This window comes from Lepidochelys olivacea (assembly GCF_965140295.1).
Source record: "Lepidochelys olivacea isolate rLepOli2 genome assembly, chromosome: 2".
Lineage (NCBI taxonomy): Eukaryota > Metazoa > Chordata > Testudines > Cheloniidae > Lepidochelys > Lepidochelys olivacea.
The window spans coordinates 238,372,807-238,393,913 of record NC_140412.1 but is presented as its reverse complement, the minus strand read 5'-3'; the positions used below and the strand labels follow the sequence as shown (position 1 = coordinate 238,393,913).

Below are 21,107 nucleotides of genomic sequence, written 5' to 3'. Positions count from 1 at the left end.
CTTTAGATGATGTGAGCAGTAACAAAGGAAAGAATAAAACATAAAAATGTAGACTTTTACAGTTTACCTGCCTATTTTATAACAATTACAGTGGTTATCGTGGAAAAAGCCACCATTTTACAATAGATAGAGGGTGGGAACTGTTGGCAAATGTTGATTTTATATAAGAACTAAAAATTATTATTATAAGTAGAGGTGGGACAAGTGTTTTGGACAAATAGTTTATTTGCTGAAAAAAGCCATTTCAGTTTACCTGAAACTATTTGCCAGTTTGCCAGTTTTCAGGACATTGGACTTGTCCAAACACTGCAGCAATGTGCACTACAGGGGTGTGCTTTCTAACCCATACTAACATGTTAGCACTAATTGTTCCATGTAAAGCCTGCTTATGCACATTAAAGGCTCCTTGATGGCCCTAGGGAACTTTTAGTGTGCACCACTAGAGTTTACATGGACCAATTAGTGTGCAGAATGTCTGTGCTTTAGAAATTACATCCCTGTAGTGTGAATTGCTACACCATGTAGACAAGCTCTTTAGAAGATATTTGGGGGGGGGCAAGGTGGGGCAGGGGATCTTTTTCTTAGAACTTTTAGCCCTGTGGTTATGGGATTTAAGTGGGATACAAGAGACCAAGTTTCAAATCCCCCATCTCTACCTCTGTAGCACTTGTATAGCACTCATCTTCAAAATACTTTGCAAACAATTATTGATTTTCACAACAGCGTTGTGAAGTAGATAATTTTCAGTTGATTTTTGGCTACAAAAATCCAATTCAGATATGTTTCCACATTTTGAGGGTCCTTATCTGAATCTCCTGAGATCCATACCTGTTTTGCAACATAAGAAAAACAGAGAAAAGGGCAAGGTAGAAGTAGTGTAAAGAAGAACACTAGCCAGGAAAAGAAGTTCAACAAAAGTGATAGAGGAAACAGAGTTGGGAGGGAAAGAAGATCTGCCAAATATGAAAGGCCTGGCGGGGGAGAAGACATGCCCTTCCTGTATAAAGGGAATGAAGAAAACAGGCTCCCCACATATGAAAATAAATGATAGCAGTCATATTGTATTGTATTCAGAAAGTTTTCATGCTAGTAATTAGACTGTAACTGCTTTAATCGAGATTCCAAAACACATGGCTAAATTTATTTTAAATTACCATCACTGAGTCAGTTGGATGAAGAAATTTATAACCATGGAATGGAGAGCTGAATTGTTTTTGCTTAAAGAATCAAAACTTGGTTGACTCTGGAACTTGCCATGAAATTTCAAAAACGATAAAGGTACTTTCAGTGTGTGTTTATGGTTCTCTATGGGAATGATAATCAAAAAATATATACTATATTGCTGGACCTACTTAGCTACACGGATATCAGCTGAAAGATGAGTTGTTAGAATAGTTTAGTTTAAGAGGTTTTTTGCATTTTCCAGTGAGCTTAGATGGGAGTATAAGTAGAGCTGTCCAGAAAACAAGAATTCTGTTTCATTTTGTGAAAAAAATTGACATTTGTTTACATTCTACATCAGAATGAAACAAAGAATTTTTGAAATTTTTCATGAGAATGAGAAACCCCCATCTCAGAAGAGCCAGTAGTCAGGGAATTCACCTGAGATGTGAGAGCGCCAGGTTCAACTCTGCCTATTTCAGAGCAGAGACTTGAACCTGTCTCTTACACATCCCAGGTGAGTGTTGTAACCACTGGCTATTCTGGGGTGGGTGGATCTTTTTTTCTGTGGACCTGAGAAACTTTCATGACAAAAGTTTCATAGAAACCAATACATTCTGCAAAAATTTTCAGGTGCAATGAATTGGCATTTTACAGTGGGGAAAAAAATAGTGTGTGCAAAAGATAGAGAAGGAAAAGAAGAAGCCTGTAAGACAAATTTTAAATGACCAAACTAGCCTTCTAAACACATTTGTTGTTAGCAAGAAAAAAAGAGTCTCAGCAATAGCCTCCCAAATGGAGAAACTGGGTTACAGGTAGTTAGTTACTCTTATAAGAGAAAAAGGAATTAACAAATAGAGGGGGTAATGTAATGGGAAAGAAAGAAAAAGAAAGGCATAAATAAAATGCACTATAATAGCACAATACCAAGGCCTGCCTTCATTTTTAATGTATAAATGTTTTAAACCAGTCTAGTATTTTTATGTCACTACATTCAATTTAATAATTTGTGTGGGTGACTAATCCATTGGGGGGGAGTGGCTTGTCCCACTCCAGGTCTGTGGGAGGCCAATCCGCCTCACTATGTCTCTGGGGGTCACCTGACATGGGGAATCAGCAGGGCGATGGGAGACGTGAGCTCGGGCCTGTCATCAGGGCCGAACAACAAACTCAGTCACAGAGCCCCAGCTCCTGGTCGGAGTGGGGCAGCAAAGAATCTCTGGCTCAGGCCTGTACTCAGGCTGGGCAGCAAACAGTCAGTTCACCCAGGCCCTTGGTTAGGGTGGGGCAGTAAAGAGTCTAAGGGGCTCAGGCCTGCACTAAGGTGGAGCAGCAAACAGTCAGGCCTCCTAGCTCTGACAAGCGCAGGCTTCATGCCTAAGAGAAGGGGAGACTGCCACCCACAGATTGGGGTGGCAGGCAGGACGCAGGCCCACCCACTCCACTGCATCCTGGCCCAGGGCCCTAGCAGTGGCAGAGCGGTCTGCCACTGGGTCAGCAGGGATCCTGACCGTAACACACAGACTCGGTCGCTGTCAGCGTTGCAGCCAGACAGGGGTTGGCTACCCCGGGCCACTTCCCATCTCCCCCTCAGGATGTACCTGGCTCTGTAGAGGGTCATCCTGGTTGTCGGGGAAGAAGGACTCTGTCAGTGCTTGCAGCTCCTCCGTGCTCGGGTCTGTAAATGGCCTTGGCGGTCCTGGCCAGTCCTCACCTCCCTCGGAGTCTACAGCAGCCTCCCAGCTCAGGAGCTCACAGGAGGCATCTGGCTCCTCCAGCAGCTGCTTCCCAGCTGAGTTCTCCAGCACCCCTTTTGTACCTCCAGTCCCGCCCACTAACTTCTGGTGGGAGGGTTGAGCGTAGCGTGGCCCCACCCACCAGGGTTCAGTGAGAGGCTCCTCCCCCTCTGGGTCTGTGGGTGGCCAATCCGCCTCACTACAGTGACTCTATTGCTATTTGTGGAGATTTTGTTGTTTTGTTTTTGTTTACTAGGATCCTATATCATTTTATTTGGAGGGGTAAGTATAATTTAGAATATAACCATATGTCTTGTTAAGAGTAACAAAAATTTCTGTTTTTTTGTATTAGAAATAAGCTTCCTTTTTGTCTCCCCTCTCTTATATCACTTTTTTCCAAAGTGGTTCTTTGGTTATCCAGTTCTCCAGTCTTAAAGATGTCATGTACTATGGCATATAGATTCAGTGCAGTTTAATCACATCTTCGTGTATGTGTAGTTGTTTGAAAACCATGGCTATAGGAGGTGCTTCAGCCATGCCCTTCTCTGTGTGTCTCTTTTTCCCATGTGCTTTCTAGCTTACATTGCTGAGCAATTCTGTTCTATATCCCCAGAGGACACTTTTCCTCTTATATTTTCATACATTATTATTGTAGCTTAGTTTTACTCATGAAATCCTTTTTTGACTTGTTTGAAACCACATTGTCTTTTTTGGCTGTCCAACATTTATCCAGGCTCAGCTGCCTGCTAGCTTCTCAGTGGCCTGCAGGGACACAAGGTATTCCCAGTTCATCCTCATGAAATTTCCTCTACAGCCCCACATCCACCTGTGCCCCAAGTAATGGGTTCATTAAAACAAATATCATAAGGTAGTTAGCTATAAGAGTGTTAAGGCTTTTATCCTCTTTCTGAGCCAACCTCTATGACAAAACCACAAATGGTTATGTAGATCTGATATTCTATCCCTTAGAACCAGTATTACGCATATATTCTATACAGTGCATGTCATATCCCCAGCTCTGCAGTCAGGATTTACAGAGGCCAACACAAAATGGAAAAGCACCATGTTGTTGTTTTTTAAATCAACTCCATCTTTGCCCTCTGGTCTCTCCTCCACATTTTTTTCTTCCCACTCCATCTCCCATTTATTTCCACTTGTTTGTTAATTTTTTTATATATTCATATTTATCCTACCAGATGAGGTGATAGGTAGGGACAGAATTCCGGGCAGTTAAAAGAGAGATGAGGCTATTGGTAAGCACCAGGGGAGGAGTCACTTCTTTCTGGTTTTCCTAGATGTTAAAGAAAATGATATACTATATCACTTTCACTCAGTTCCTCTCATCTAGTCAGCGTCTTAGTAAATCACCCAGTCACCCTTTTCACATAGATAACAATGACAGTGGCATGTGGTTATGTGGACTAGCTAGAACCACGCTTAGCAGGTTTGAGTCCTTATTTCAGTTTTTTTAAAAGATATACATAAACAAGATATTAATTATGTCAGTATTTTTTGCTGGCCATCTTCCTAACCATTGTTAGTAGGCCATATTAAGGATAATCCCTAGCCAACTAAGACAAAATCCACCCCTTCTACTCAACCCTCTTCTCAGAAAAAGCCGGGAAAAATAGATGTGCCTGACACTGTGCCCTGACATTCAACAAACTCCTCCAGACTAATGGGGGAGTTATGGTCAGTCACTAAGATTCACGTTTGGAAAAAGTCCCCACTAGACTTTCCAACTTTCTCTTCAGTGTATTGGATTCATATCTTGGATTGCTGCAAATTGCACCTTCTTACTCCAAGAACCCAGGCAAATTAGGAGAGACTTTTGATGGTGATTTGTTGTGTCACCCTCATTTGAGATCTCAAATCAGGGTGACACAATCCTTTTTCCATTAAAGCTTGCTCAGTAAATTTAAGGTCCTATACCCCAAGCTATGCAGTTACTTTAGATTCCTTTAAACATTTTGAAATTTGGGCTTTAGATGCTCTTTGTGCTTAGCTTGCTTTCTACTCTTGGGATCTTTCTTGGTCATTGTCATGGTAATTTAATTGGCAGTCTTCAACTGGTTGGGAGCGGGCCCTTTCAGTTTCAACCACCCTGCTAGCTGGTATTTTTTTACCTCTTGATTCTGATGAAGCAATGCCTAGAGTCAGGATTCTCCCCAACAGTGTCCAGCTCCCCAACATACACATCTAGGGATGTTAAAATAAAAGCATCAAAAATTGACCTCAAATACTGGGATAAAGCAGATAGAAGTGGTCTCTTAAGGTAACCAGGGCCCAAACCATTTGGAGTTTTATATATCAAAATGAGCACCTTGAATGAACTAGAAGCCAACACATTTTCTGGAGCACAGATGTAATATTCTCCCTGCATGGAATACTACAATGGCAGTCACATTCTGCACTAGCTGTTTGTTTCTAATTGGTCTTTGAATATATCCCAAATTAAGAGTGTATTACAATAATCCAGACTGAAGGTGACAGTGGAATGGGCTACTATCTAAATTACATCTGAAATAAATGATCACGACCTTCTTATCAAATAGTACCCCAGACCACTGCTTTTATTAACACATTTAGAAGCTAAGTATCTAACAAGCTCTCCAGATTGCAAACCTGATGAATGAGAGGTTGATAAACTTCCTTGTTTCAAGAGCTCAGATATTACCTCTGCCTGTTCTTCTGATTGTTCCTCCCCACCCCCCAGTCTCCTTCCTCAGTAATTCCCAGACATGGCAAAGTGCTGGGAAAGACAATCAGCTACACAGTCAAAGTCTGAAGGAACAGAGATATAGATATGAGTATCAGCTGCATGTTGAAAGCACCACGAGCCACACTGCTTTTTATCTTCCCTAATACTCTCCTTACTGTACAAGTTGAGGAGGATAGGTGACAGAATAGACACAAGCATGACAGAGGTCTCAGGAGAAAATGAGCAATTGCCCCGTTATACCCTCTGGGTCCACTCAAAGAGAGAACAAAAAAACAGTTTTTTTTGATGGATCATTCTCCCCTCCCATCTCCACTCTCCCCCTGCATAAAGTATGGCAACAGTTTTAATCCACTGGTATCTGGGTTTTCTAGCATGTATGTCATTGCTGTCATTGAAACATATCATGACCGTCAGTACCAAGTTGTTAATTTGCAATTAAACAATAGTAATTTGGTATATTTTAGAGATTTGTAGAGAAATGTGAACATTATGGAATCTGTGATTTTTATCATGCTTGTGATTTTCCAGTGGCCTTGGATATATTAGTCTGTATTTTTTATGTGCTGCCAGGCTGTAGCTCCCAGAACATCCAGGAAATGGGGCAGGGAATTATTCCATAACTCAGTTCTATTTGTCTATAACTCATCTCTAACAAGTTCCTGCTTGACCTGTGTTTTATAAACTAAAATGAAAAGTTGGAACTAAAACTTAAACCAAAACAAAACTGAACATGTACGGGCTCAGTAGTGTACAAAATTGTTCTGCTGAACATATCATACATATTGGTCCCTTAGTTTTCAGTTTTTATTTTATTTTATTTTTCCTGGGAATTTATTTGTGTTAACTACTACAACAAAAACAGGTGAAAATTGATGGAAAAAACTATTAATAATTTTTCTGGGTAAATATCGGTGTTTATTTTGGTGGATGGAAGGACAGGGAAAAATAATATTCAGTAGATTAATGCTTTGATTAATGGAATTCAATGTGGTTTGCTGCAGAACTAAAATGAACTCAAAATACAGTGCCACCTCTATGTTTAAGAAAACAATATTTCCCTAATCCCCAAATAAAAACTTTTCATTTGAATAAACAATTTACTGTTGTAGACTTAGAACAATTAGCCTATACATATTTACATTTAATAATTGGGCCACGCCATGTGCAAAGCATACATTCAACTTCATCCTTTTCTCCTGTTTTTTTTAAAACTTTCTAATACTTTCTTTGTTCTGAAACGTATTCTGAAATAGATTTTCATTTTCTTCCCATTTTAGTGTGTCAGATCTTTAAACCTTTATCTGCTAACAGCTTGAAATGTGTATGTGGTGGGCATGAGATTCATCAGTACATTCAGATGTGCACGCACTTCAGAGCTTGCATGCATGCCGGTTTGTTTATTGTGTGTATCTTCTAGACTAATACATAATCTTACTTCAACAGGCAGCTTTGCATATACACACAAATATATTATCATAATACATATATCTCATGCAATGTATTATGTTTTCCTAATAAAACAAATTATTTTCTATATATTTGAATGATACAAAAGTAGTGTGAAAATCGGAAAAAACAAATAATACTTTTTGTAAAACCTGGGATTTTTTTCGGTAAAGATTGGTTTTAACTGAAAACAAAGGGGCTTACATACATATCATAATACTTAGTCTTTCATTACATTTTTATCAAAATTTAAAATAAAAATATTTTCTGGCATTGCTTGGTAAAATACATGATCTATAATCTGAGAGGGTGAAGTTCAACACAAAATCAAAAAGTCACAATAGTATAAACAAAGGTTTCTATTTCACTTCTAGTTGCTTTTTCTAGTTTTTTGTTGCTTTATTAAAACGGAAAATATTTAAATAATCTGTTAGTGTTAAATTATTTAAAATAAAAAAGGGGGGGGGGAATTAAAGGGATCTTCCATGACGCCACTGCTGGTGTAACACTAGGGGTGTGTGAGGTAGAAAGGAGTAATTTTAAACTGTTGGATGCCACAAATTTGTATTTTAAAAATTACTAACTATATTTAGTTTAGAGAAACAAGAAATGATAGGCCAGTTGTTTCTCTTATTGCCAAATCAGGGAAAACCAAAATCACGGGTGGTGTGGGAGCTGAAGCCCCAGCCGAGAGATCAGGAGGTGGCGGGGGACTGAAATCCCTCCCTGGAGCTTTGCAGAGTGGGAGGGGGGAGCGGAAGCCTGGAGCAAGGGGTGAAGCCCCAGCCAGGAGCAGGCAGCAGGGCTCTGAAGCCCAAGACTGAGGCCCCACCTAGGCAGGGCTTCAAGCCTGAGCAGTTTAGCTTCGCAGGGCTCCCTGTGGTGTGGGGCCCCTCAGTTGCCCTGTTTTCCATCCCCTGCAGGCCCTATGCATCACTCCCTGTACTGAGGCACTTCTTGTACTCAGGCACCTGTGTTTACTTGGCAGCCCACTCAGCACATGTGTTGAAACCAGTTTGAAAAGTTGCTGTAAAAACAATTTTAGCAATAGACCATTTTTTGAAGAAAGTGGAGGAAGGGCAGGTATTGAAGGGGAGTCTATTGCCACTTGCAGCAAAAGAAAGGCTGACAACAAGGATCCAAACAGCAGTAAAAAACCAAGCAAATATGATCCAAAATATTTGGAATATGTATTTACATGGACTGGTTTTCACTGTGTGATATGTGGCAAAGTTCTGGCAAAGGAGAGCTTAAAACCATTGAAAATGTTGTGGCACTTGCAGACATGACACAGTTCTCTTCAAACAAAATCACTTGATCTTTTTCAGTGAAAGCTGGCAGAGCTAAAAGGCAGAAAACAGTAATGAAAATGGCAACTATAGCACATGAGAAAGCCCTTGAGGCATTTTTTGCTGTCTCATACTGGATAGCTAAAATTGGGAAACTGCACACTATTGGAAAAACTTTTTTTCTGTCATGCCAAGAAAGTGTTTTCAACTATAGTGGGGAAAGGCACAGTGACTCAACTTCATTTGATTCCCCTGTCTAATGACACTATTGCCAGGCATAGTCACAGTATGGCAAATGATGTGACTGATTGCCAAAATCAAGCAAAGTCCTTTTTTTCCTCCCATTCAACTTGATGAAACGACAGATGTATCGAGTGCTGCTCAAATAAAATAATGTCTGAGAATGACAAAAAACTGCAAGAGGAATTTCTGTTCTGCAGGCCATTACCATAGTGGGCTAGAGGGGACCAGCTCTTTGCACTTTTGGATGCTTTTGTTTCTGATTTTGGCTTGGAATGGCAGGGCTGTGTAGAAATTTGCAGTGATGGTGCTCGTGCAATGACTGGAAAAAAAAGCGGGCTAGTCACCTGAGTGCAGGATGTTGCACTGCAAGTAGTTTGGACTCACTGTATTATATACTGGCAAGCCCTAGTGGCAAAATATTGCCACCCGTTCTAAAACAAGTTCTCAGTGAAGCTGTTTGCACAGTCAGCTTTATCAAGAGTAGCTCAACAAGTATACATCTGTCTGGAGTTTTGTGTAATGAGATCAGAGCTGAGTACCATCAGTTACTTAACCACACAGAAGTTCGGTGACTGTCTCTGAGGAAAGTTCTCAATCGTTTGTTTGAGCTCAGAGAGGAAGTGCAAATTTTTCTTGCAGACAAAGATTCCCCACTGGCCGAAAAGTTTGCAGATAACAAGTGGCTTGCTTTGCTAGCTTACCTGGCAGACATTTCTGAATGCCGTAATGTGTTAAATACCTCACTTCAAGGGCGAGATGCATCAGTCTTTTCTCTCACTGAGGAAACTGAAAGTTGGATCAAGAAACTTTTTCCTTGTGGTAAGCTCGTATGGACTGTGGATGTTTTTTTAACTGGATGACTTTTTGGATGAAAATACTTTTGCCAAAGTATGACTTGCCACCCATTATCAGTAGCCATGTGGAAAGCCTTAAACTGCAGTTTTGGGAGTACTTCCCTGAAAAGGATCAGAAAACAGAGGCATGGATTAGAAATCCCTTTAATTCAGAAGCGACTCTGAGTGCTCTTATGTCACTTATAATGAAAGAAACATTAATGGACCGTTCCTGTGATGAGACATTGATGCTGAGATTTTCTGAGCAACCTCTTACTAACTTTTGGATTTCTGTGTATGAAGAATATCCAGAGCTGTAATCTACAGCTTTGAAAGCCCTCATGCCATTTTCATCCACCGATCTGTGTGAAGCTGACTTTTCAGCACCAACTTTACTGAAAAAACAAATACAGGTCCATTCTCACTGTTGAAGATGACCTCCGCCTTTACATGAGCCACGCAGAGCCCTGCTTCAAGGATTTGTGTTCATCACTACAAGCTTACCCCTCCCATTAAGTGCATATTTATTTTTATTTTTTACTGCTAGATGTAAAAATTGTCTTATGATTGTCTTGTGAATTAAAATAGTTAGTGGCTACTTGTAGATACAGCCTTGTAATGCATTTTTTATTTAAAATACTAACTATTCTGAGTAACACAGGGCACTGAGATCCTGTAGTAATTTTTCTTGTCAGAAGGGAGTCACAGTGCAATGAAGTTTGAGAACTACTGGGTTTGACAAACATCTGTCATGGATGGTCTTGGTTTACTTGGTCCTGTCTCAGTGCAGGGGGCTGGACTTGATGACCTCTCAAGGTCTCTCCCAGCTCTACATTTCTGTGATTCTAAGAAGTCATTTAAGAAGCTACTTTAAGATAGGACAATGATGAATATTAAGAATCTTAAATCCAATTAAATCCCACTGTATCTCTGTTTACCAATGTTTAGCCCCTGTCTCCTCTCTAGGAACACGTGGTCTAATCATCTAGTGATTAACCAGAGAAACTATTAATATTTTAAGTTACTATTACATTTCAATGTTCCAATAAAATCATTACAAGAATTATTAAATCTGATCCCTTGGCAGAGCCTGAGTTAACTTTCTCTCACCAATCTTCTTAAAATTTCGGGGAAGTTTTCCTGGGTTTGGTTTCTTCTTGGGTGTTCTTTATGGTAGTTTGCTTGTAGAGATGGACAAGATAAGTTGTGGGGTGCTTGCTATTTAAGCAGGGTCGAAGAGGGTGTGTGGGGGGGTACTGACTTCAGAGTTTTATATCTTTCTTCCTATTTTCATGAAATTTTTGGAAAATACACCTCTTTCAGGCTGTTTAGATTCAAAGTTGGTTGCTGTCATTCTTTCATTGGCTCCATGCCTCACAGGGCTGGCTTAGGCTTAAGTTTCCGAAAATGAGGTCAATTTAATGAATATGCATAATTTCTAATTACCTTTGTTCATCTTGTGGTGGGAAAATCCCAGAAAACCTGTTAAAGTTAAACTCTAATTTTTCTTTTTATTCAATTCATTTTCTGAGCTATTTCTTCAATTTTATTAGAGTTCATCAGGAAATGAAATTCTGTTTTCAAAAAATCCAAACACTCCTGTTCTTTATATAAAATTTTAGTTCCTCAAATACATTCTTTTAAAATGAATAATTCTTAGAAAGTTTTTGTCTTCATTATTAAAGAAGTTGTTGATTCTTTATAACAATTTTTGGAGAGATTTTTTTCTCCTTGAGTTGGGTGAGAAGTTGTTTAAGCATGCCAATTAATTAATTATCTATTAATATAACTGTTCTGTACTTAAAAGGCTTATTACATGAGCAGTTAGTTTAGTAAAATCATTAGTCCAAGTTGGCATTTTAAACACTTCACCATTGATATAGCAATGATATTAGGAAATTATATTAGACACTTTTCAGAGTAGCAGCCGTGTTAGTCTGTATTCGCAAAAAGAAAAGGAGTACTAGTGGCACCTTAGAGACGAACCAATTTATTGGAGCATAAGCTTTCGTAGCTCATGAAAGCTTATGCTCAAATAAATTGGTTAGTTGAAAGCTTATGCTCCAATAAATTGGTTAGTCTCTAAGGTGCCACTAGTACTCCTTTTCTTTTTTCATTAGACACTTTGCATTTAGTTAAAATACTTGCAAATACGTCATTTACAATGGCTTGTCATTTCAATATTTAAGAAATAAAAGTTTTCTCCAAAACATTTTCCAGCTATTCATATTTTCTCTAAAATTTTAGAGACACAAATGGATTTTTCTTGCAAAAGGATGGGGGTTGATCAAGGCTCACTTTACCCCTAGGTTTTTTGGTTTCATAGGGATTTTCAGGTCTACTTCTCTTTTAAGTCCTTTTCACCACATTCTGTTCACCAGTTACAATCTTTATGATTAAAACTCCTGTCAAATAGTCTATATAAAAGCAGCACTAATCACAACAACCAAGCTTACATTCATGTTTTAAAGAAATAAAAGAAATTGTTATAAAAAGTTAAAGCAAGATAAAGTTTAAAATGCAGCTTTTCTGAATTTGTATGAACAGCATTTTATGGTTAAGGAGGAGTTATCTTCCTGACATTTGCTTGACCCCAAGCAGAAGCAGAAACCTCCTGGAATTCGTTTGATTAGTGTGAACATTTTGTAACATAACTAGCTAAACATAGTATGTATTGTCATATTTCCAAGCATCCTTGCTATATTTCAGCTATATCTTAATATTCAGTAAAGACAGACAAGTTTGTAATGACCTAACATAAAAAATTAATAGTTGTATTAATTTTTGCGTCTATATTGATGTCTCTCCCTCACAGATGAATTTGGCCTATTTTCTTATCAAATCTCACATATTAGGTTTTTGATTATTGGACACCCGTGCTCTTCTAATTACTTTTTAAATATTTTCAGTTGCAAGGCAGACATATACATTCATACACAGTACAGATGCAAACAAAGAGAATTACACAAAAAAATGAAAAATAATCAAATGTTTTACTTCCCAGTACTTAGGCACAGATAACATTTCAAATCCCTCTAGGATAGATATACTCTGTTTGCTCAATAGGGGGCAAACAAAGTGACCATTGACTCTGTATCAGATGACTGGAGGGTAGCTATTGTAACACCGATTTTTTTTAAAGGCTCCGGAGGAGATCCTGGCAATTTCAGGCTGGTAAGTCTAACTTCAGCATGAGGCAAATTGGTTGAAACAATAGGAAAGAACAGAATTATCAGACACATAGATGAACACAGTATTTTGGGAGTCAACATAGTTTTTGTAAAGGGAAATCATGCCTCACCACTCTATTAGAATTCTTTCAGGGAGTCAACAAGCATGTGGACAAGGGTGATACAGTGTACCTGGACTTTCAGAAAGCCTTTGATAAAGTCCCATACCAAAGGCTCTTCAGTAAAGTAAGGAGTCATGGGATAAGAGGGAATTTCCTTTCATGGACCAGTAACTAGCTAAGAGATAGGAAACAAAGGCTAGGAATAAATGGCCAGTTTTCACAATGGAGAGAGGTAAATAGCAGGGTCCCTCAAGGATCTCTACTGGGACTTGTTCTGTGCAACATATTTATAAGTGATCTGGAAAAGGTGTGAACAGTGAGGTGCAACATTTGCAGATGATACAAAATTACTCAAGATAGTAAGTCCAAAGCTGACTGTGAAGAGTTACAAAGGGATCTCAGAAAACTGGCTGACTGAGCAAGAAAATGGTATGTGAAATTCAATGTTGATAAGTGCAAAGTAATGCACATTGGAAAACAGAATCACAACAATACATACAAAATGATGGGGTCTAAATTAGCTGTTGCCACTCAAGAAAGAGATCTTGGACTCATTGTAGACAGTTTTCTGAAAACATCTGCAGAATGTGTAGCAACAGTCAAAAAAGCTAATAGAATGGAAGCTGTTGCCCACCCCTAATCACCTTTGTTGCCCCACTCTGCACAATTTAAATCAATGTTATGCCACGCATTGTATACTGTGTGCAGTTCTGGTCGCCTCATCTCAAAAAAGACACATTAGAATTGGAATAGGTGCAGAGAAGGGCAACGAAGGTGATTGGGGTGGGCAACAGCTTCCATATGAGGAGGTATGAAAAAGATTGGGACTGTTCATCTTAGAAATGAGATAACTAAGGGCCCCAACTTCAATTCTGATTACACTGACTATTGTTTAACAATTCAACAGTTAACCATTTTCTGATATAGCTTTTTTTATTAAGTCCCAGTCTATTTCTGCCTCCTGCACTAAAGTAGCTTTGATGCTTCAGAAGTAGTATGTAGCCTTCCCTAACCACCTCTGCAGACCTGGGGATTAGTGAGCAGAGAGGCAGGTCTGTACAGCCAGTGGAGATATACCTCTTTCACCTACCAGCCACACAGAGGGCTAAAAAATTAGCACTCTACAGTATCTATAAAGCACACGTGGATTAAGAACTGGCCAACTGACAGATCTCAGAAAGAAAAGGAGTACTTGTGGCAACTTAGAGACTAACAAATTTATTTGAGCATAAGCTTTCGTGAGCTACAGCTCACTTCATCGGATGCATTCAGTGGAAAATACAGTGGGGAGATTTATATACACAGAGAACATGAAAAAATGGGTGTTACCATACACACTGTAATGAGAGTGATCAGGTAAGGTGAGCTATTACCAGCAGGAGAGCGGGGTGGGGTGGAACCTTTTGTAGTGATGATCAAGGTGGGCCATTTCCAGCACTTGACAAGAACGTCTGAGGAACAGTGGGGAGTGGGAGGGGGGGATAAACATGGGGAAATAGTTTTACTTTTAGAAGATTAGGGTTGGAAGAGACCTCAGGAGGTCATCTAGTCCACACACACCCTGCTCAAAGCATGACCAATCCCAACTAAATCATCCCAGCCAAGGCCATTAAATTTCACTTTTATTGAACCAATAAATTTAAAAAGCAAAAAACAAAGGAAAGACAAACTTTGAAGTATATTTTATTTTAAGATAAGATTTTTTGTGTGTGGCCATTTTTTATAGTTTTGTAATTCTCAACTGTGTGACATGTGCCTTAATACTGAACTTAAGAACTCTAATTACTCCACTGACATTGGCTAGAAAATGCTTTATTAGCATAGCACACATCCTGTTTTAGAATTTATATTTTACTTTCATCTAATTTGTGGATACTTATACTGTATCATTATATAAGAAGAGATCACATTTTAAACTAAATCTGCATTTAATCTAAAGTCTTAAACTTGATTGTTGAAGTGCCAGTAGAATTCAGTTTGCATACAACACATGAGATTTCAAAGGGTATAACATAATTTTGTTTAAGTTTAATGGGGAGCTAACTATTTCCATGCTTGTTAAAATCTATGCTGTATGACTTGTGTAATGATAACTACAAGGAAGAGAAATAATTATTGTGGTCACAAGTAGTATTATTTATGCTGTAGAACTAATGTTTTGGGACATATGAAAAATATTTTGTAGTGGTTTTGCTTGAAAAATGTATAGTAAGCTGTGTAAGCAATTTAGAAGCAGAAAAACAAAATACATTAATATTTTGCATGTTCTGTTTTATTTAATATGGGAGAATACGAATTTTTTTTAAATACTTGGAACATACCAAATATCATATGTCAACCATTACATATGTAAAAAATAACTATAACATGAATTATTGCATGATAAATTAAAATATAGTTAAAGTTTAGTGAGTATATTCCTTAAAGGAAAAGACATCACTTGGAGCGCTAGACACACATTCCTTACATGTGCGTAAAGAAATGAAATGACTTGGGTCTTTAAACACCTTGTTATAAAGCAAAGCAAGTTTAGACTATATCTATAGCCTGAGCTATGGTATTAAGATTATATATTTTGTAAAAGGACAACTGTTAGCCTTTTTGAACTCTCAGACCACAGTGTTTGCTGTAGTTTTGGGCTTTTCTATCATTTAGACAAGCCAGCTATATGATATGTTGGGGGGGGGGAATTATTTCTCTAGGAAAGCTGCTGAAAACATTACACAGTATTTTGGTATGGAATGTACTGTGTTCAATAGGTTTACCTAATACTTAAAGTTAGGCACATGCTTAATTACCTTGTGGAATCAGAACCATACTAATGACTAAACAAACAATCAGGCTTATTTTTAGAGAGACAAGGTGGGTGAGGTTGTTACACTGAAAAATAGATTTTGGGATGCCCCTATAATAGCCTGTCGATTGTCCCCTTAGTCTGTCCTTCCTGAGGTATAAATTCCCAGGGTTGTTAAGGAAACACTAAAGGACATGGATATAACCTTCTGATAAGGTAATTGACACAGGCAGTATTCTTTCCAAAACAAAATATTTTTTATTAAAGTGTAACTTTAGCGCCCTCATGGCCAAGATGGAGTCTGCTCTGCAGGCAGCTCCCACCAAGAGAAGGTGCGTGCAGGAATGCAGCGGGGAAAGTCTCTTCCACTCCAGGGGCACCGGTTCCAACTCTCCTCCCCTCTCCCCAACCCCCCTCCCCGGAGTGAACACACACCGGAAAAGTACAATGAATATAGGAAAGGGAAATACTTATTTACAGAGAGATGAAAGGAGAAAAATGGGAAAATATAAGGGGAGTGGTAAAACAGCATTGCATTCAACACAGGGCCCCCCAGGCCCAGTGGTACTACAGTGTGAAAGGGCAGACACTGAGCAATATGTCTGCACACAGAGTTCAGGAGTCCTGGGCAAAGTTCCAGTCCAGTGAGTCTTAGGTACTCATGGTAGTCTTCGGGGTCAGCAAACTTTCCCCAACAAACCCCTCTAGCGGTGCTCTCTGCAAAGCCACAAAAAATGACAACCTCCTCACTTAACTAGCTAACAGCCTCCCTCCTTATTCCTTCCTCCTTATTCCCAATGCAAAGTCACGAGCCCCAGTACTCACAGCCCCATGCAGCTCTGGACAGTAGTGATACTGGGTCCAGTTCCGGTTTGTCCTTCTCAGGTGATTCCTCCCTGGCACAGTGCTCCTCCTGGCTCCTGTCCTGGGGTGTCCCAGATCTGCCTCTCTGTCCCTCCCAGGTTTCAGGCAGGTTCTTGACTGCTTCACTCTGTGTGGGCCTGCTTGCTGCAGCCCTTTTGTCTGTGTGTGCTCCCAACACACTCTCTTGCTCTCCCCCTCAGGAAAAAGATTTAAAGGGGCCATGTTCTCTAAACCCCAAAGGGGTTACAAAAGTAACTAATAATCCCCAATACAATATAATCTAAAAATTCTAAACAAGGCACAAAATCCCTGACACCAATCCCTTATTGCAAGTTAAAGAGCATTCAGACTACCATAACATATAGTTTAAATGATTCTGAGCGTAGCGCTTTGTTACAAGTGGTCAGTGGGAAGACTGAAAAAATTGGATTTGTTTAATCTGGAAAAGAGAAGACTGAGAGGGGACATAACAGTTTTCAAGTACATAAAAGGTTGTTACAAGGAAGAGGGAGAAAAATTGTTCTTCTTAACCGCTGAGGATAGGACAAGAAGCAATGGACTTAAATCACAGCAAGGGAGATTTAGGTTGGACATTAGGAAAAAATTCCTAACTGTCAGTGTGGTTAAGCTCTGGAATAAATTGTCCAGGGAGGTTGTGAAATCTCCATCATTGGAGATTTTTAAGAGCAGGTTAGATAAACACCTGTCAGGGATGGTCTAGATAATACTTAGTCCTGCCATGAGTGCAGGGACTGGAATAGATGACCTCTCAAGGTCCCTTCCAGTCCTATGATTCTATGAAATCGCTGACAGCAGTTCTTAAATAATACTTTAAATATTATATAAGTAAAATACAATCAAAACACAAACAAACATTCCAAGGATACACACGATAAATACTGTGCTAAACTATACTATACTAAAAATTATATCAAAAACTGGCCAATTTACTAAGTACTGAGTTTACAATGCACCGGGCCCACACTCAGAAGGGGCCCCAATGCCTGGACCATTGACCAACCCCCACCCCACCTGTCGCCCCACCCAAGGCCCCTCCTGCTGCTTGCTCATCTCCGCCCCTTCCCCTCCTCGCTCCCTGCTTGCTTCTTTCTGTCCCCTCATTCCCATGCGAGGGGCCTTGGGGGGGAAGAGGCAGAGTGGGGGGCAGGGCCTCAAGGTGGAGCATGGGTGGGGCCTCAGGAGGGAAGAGGCCGAGCGGGGGCAGAGCCTCGGTGGGGAGTGCAGGCGGAGCAGAGGGCGGAGCTATGGTCCAGGTGCCGGGGCCCACAAAAGATTAATCCCGTCCTGAGCTTATTTTATAAATCAATTGGTATCCCTTTAAAATCTCGATTGCTGCTTTGTAAATCTTTAATCACTGTTGCTGTTCAGCTCCTGGTCAGCCAGCTTTGCTCCACTCTGGTTTTCTTCTCTCTCTTTGCAGCAGCTTTTCTGATTTCTGTCCAGTGGCTTTCTCTTTGCTGGCTTCCAGTTCCCATCTTCTCCTGATTGAATCTCTCTCTCCAGTGCAGATCTTCTTCTGCAAACCTGCTTGCTGTTAGCTGGCCTTTTATGCGGCACTGTAATGTTCTTCTAATATACCTGTCTAAGAAATGTACATGCCCAGTATCAACCATTACTTCAGAGTTCTGATTAACAGCTCTGACCTTTAAAACAAGTTGTGACCTGTATGAATGGGCTGTGGCCAGCTAGCTGCTCAGTTAACTGACCTCTCTGTCACTCCTTACTGCACATGCTCAGTAGCCACTAATCTTGCACATGCTGACCTAAGTTCCCTGTAAGCTGCGTGGCTGCACAGCAGGCTATCATGGGCCGCACAGGCAGGGAGAAGGGCCCCTCCCCTGCCCTGGTCCAGCCGAGCCTGAGCTGCCAGGGAGAGAAGCCCCTCCCCTGCCATGGCTGGGGAGAGGAGCCCCTCCCCAGGCCAAGCCCAGCCCCGCTGGAACTGCCAGGGAGAGGAGCCCCTCCCCTGGTCCAGTCCAGCCCTGCCGGAGTTGCTGGGGAGAGGAACCCCCCCTGCCCTGGTCCAGCCCCCCTAGAGCTGCCAGGGAGAGGCACCCCTCTCCCGGCCCAGCCCAGCCCCGCTGGAACTGCTGTGACCCAGGCAATGCACTTCTCCCTCAGCCCACCCCTGTCGGAGTTGCCGTGGTCGGGGAGAGGCGCCTTGCACCCAGCCTTGAGCTGCTGTGGTGAGAGAGGGCTGGGGGGAGTCCTCTCCCTGCCACAACCCTGGGACAGTGTGCACCCCAAACCCCTCATCCCCGGCCCCACCCCAGAGCCCGCACCTCCAGCCAGAGCCCTCAACCCCCCCACACCCCAACCCTTTGCCCCTCCCACAGGCTGAACCCCTCTGCCGCACCCCCACCACACATCACCTCCATGTTGTGCACATAACAAAATTCCGCACATGGACGTAAAAAATTAGAGGGAACACTGATGCTGACTGTTGTCATTTACCTCAGAGCTGTGATTCTGCCAATCACCCCCGCGCCCCATGGCTATTTGCCATGGCACCATTTTAGAAATCCTGGGTTTTTTGCTGAGCATGCTCAGTGTCCACAGCATTCATCTCAGGGTGGAGTGACTTTTGCTTATTCAGAATAAAAATCAGGCAGACAAAGTGAAGACCGGAGAATTCCTTTAGTAACACGGTAATATCTTTATTGGACTAACTTCTGTTGGTGAGAGAGACAAACTTTCGAGCTTCCAGAAGAGCTCTGTGTAAGCTTGAAAGTTTATCTCTCTCACCAGCAGAAGTTGGTCCAATAAAAGATATTACCCCACAGATCTTGTCTCTCTAATATCCTGGGACTGACATGTCTACAACAACACAGACTTACTTTTAGGTATTTTCCCAGTAGAAGATAAATATCTCTGACATCAGAGTGTGTCCTTTGTGATTGAGCAGTTTTTGTAAGAGCGGATTCTTGTATCTGTGGATATTTGACTGCATTCATATCAACTTTGTTGATTAACAAAACAAGCTTGTCAAATGTAGGGTTTCTAATTGGAAACCCTAGCATATAGTTTTCTCACATTCATAGTTTGGTTTGTTTTCTCATGTATTCCCTAGCTAACTTTTGTGATAGCCATTGTAGGATACCTAGAGTTAGGTGTTTATCAGTTTATATACAGTTGACCTACCATTTTGTTTTATTTGTATTGTTTTAAGGAAAGTGCTGCATGCTATGAAGCTATAAAGTAAATTTCTCATAAAATCTACTCATTTCAGATTAGGAATCACAACCCATTTTTTCAGTGACTTTCCAAATTTCAGTGTGCCAGGCATGTATTAGGAAATTATCCTCCTTTGCAATATCAAAGTCCTTTGCAATATCATCAATTTCAGTTAAGAGACATGGACCTGAGCTGCAAAATTCAGATCTAGATGTGGGCCCAACTTTCGTAGAGTTCAAAGGGATGTTTGGATATAGGGGTTTTATAGATTAATAGATTTTAAGGCCACAAAGGATCATTATGATCATCTAGTTTGACCTCTGATATAACACAGACCATGGGACTTTCCTGAATTAATTCCTGCTTCCATCTAATAGAACTAGACTAGAGCATATCTTTTAGAAAAACATCCAATCTTGATTTTAAAATTTCCAGTGATGAAGAATCCACCACAATCTTTGGTAAATTGTTCCAATGGTTAATTACCCTCACTGTTAAAATATATGCCTTATTTCTAGTCTGAATTTGTCTAGCTTCAACTTTCAGCCATTGGATTTTGTTGTACCTTTGTCTGCTAGACTGAAGAGCCTTCTATGATCAAATTTCTGTTCTCCAATGGAGGTACTTACTAGACTGTGATCAAATCATGCCTCAACCATCTCTTTGATAAGCTAAATAGATTGAGCTCCTGGAGTCTCTCTCTATATAAGGTATATTGTTTAATCCTTTTATCATTCTCGTGGCTCTTCTCTGAATCCTCTGCAATTTATCAACAGTATACAGTGGACACCAGAACTGGAGATGATATTCCAGTAATGGTAGCACCAGTGACATATCCAGAGATAATATAACCTCCCTACTCCTACTCAATATTTCCCTGTATATACATTGAAGGATTGCATTAGCACTTTTAGCCGCTGCATTGTACTCTAAGCTCATGTTCAGCTGATTATTCACCTTCACCCTTCAGACTTTCAGTTTCAGTGCTTTCCAGATTGCAGTAGACCATTCTTTGGCGTAGATGTATGACCTTACATTTGACCATATTTAAACACACATTATTTGATTGCACCCATCTTACCAAGCAAGCCAGATTGTTCTATATCAGTGAACTGTCTTTTTAATTATTTACTACTCCTTCAATTTTTGTATCATCTGCAAACTTTATTAGTAATAATTGTATGTTTTCTTCCATGTCACTGATACAAATGTTAAAATAGTAGAGGGCCAAGAACTGATATATAGGGTCAGTTTCAGTATGTTTATATAATAATAAGGTTGTATTTTACCTGTAGCTATAATAATGTTTACATTATTTTAGGGAGGTAACCAGACAGCTACTGTAATTGCATTATGTTCAATGAGAGATTTTAACTTGGCTCAAGAAACTTGTCAACTGGCCATCAGAGATGTTGGGGGTCTTGAAGTATTAATTAATTTACTTGATACAGAAGAAATTAAATGTAAGGTAAGTAAATTTGTCTAAATAACTTGAGCTGTGTATATGCTAGCTAATATTAGAATACTCTTCT

General features: G+C 40.2%; 1 protein-coding gene and 1 long non-coding RNA gene across 3 annotated transcripts in view; one reads left to right on the top strand and one right to left on the bottom strand.

Moving 5' to 3' along the window:
- LOC311516399 overlaps positions 1-16,578 on the bottom strand; it is a 73,834-nt gene extending 57,256 nt beyond the window's left edge. Inside the window, exon 1 of the long non-coding RNA XR_014710402.1 lies at positions 16,342-16,578. This is a non-coding gene — a long non-coding RNA (uncharacterized lncRNA). The remainder of the gene's footprint in view (positions 1-16,341) is intronic.
- The window catches only part of ODAD2 (outer dynein arm docking complex subunit 2), a 192,166-nt gene that overhangs the window by 60,036 nt on the left and 111,023 nt on the right, over positions 1-21,107 (top strand). For both annotated transcript variants that reach the window (XM_084620409.1, XM_084620410.1), the window contains exon 11: positions 20,897-21,043. In XM_084620409.1, the coding sequence (XP_084476535.1) occupies positions 20,897-21,043 (147 nt within the window). The remainder of the gene's footprint in view (positions 1-20,896; positions 21,044-21,107) is intronic.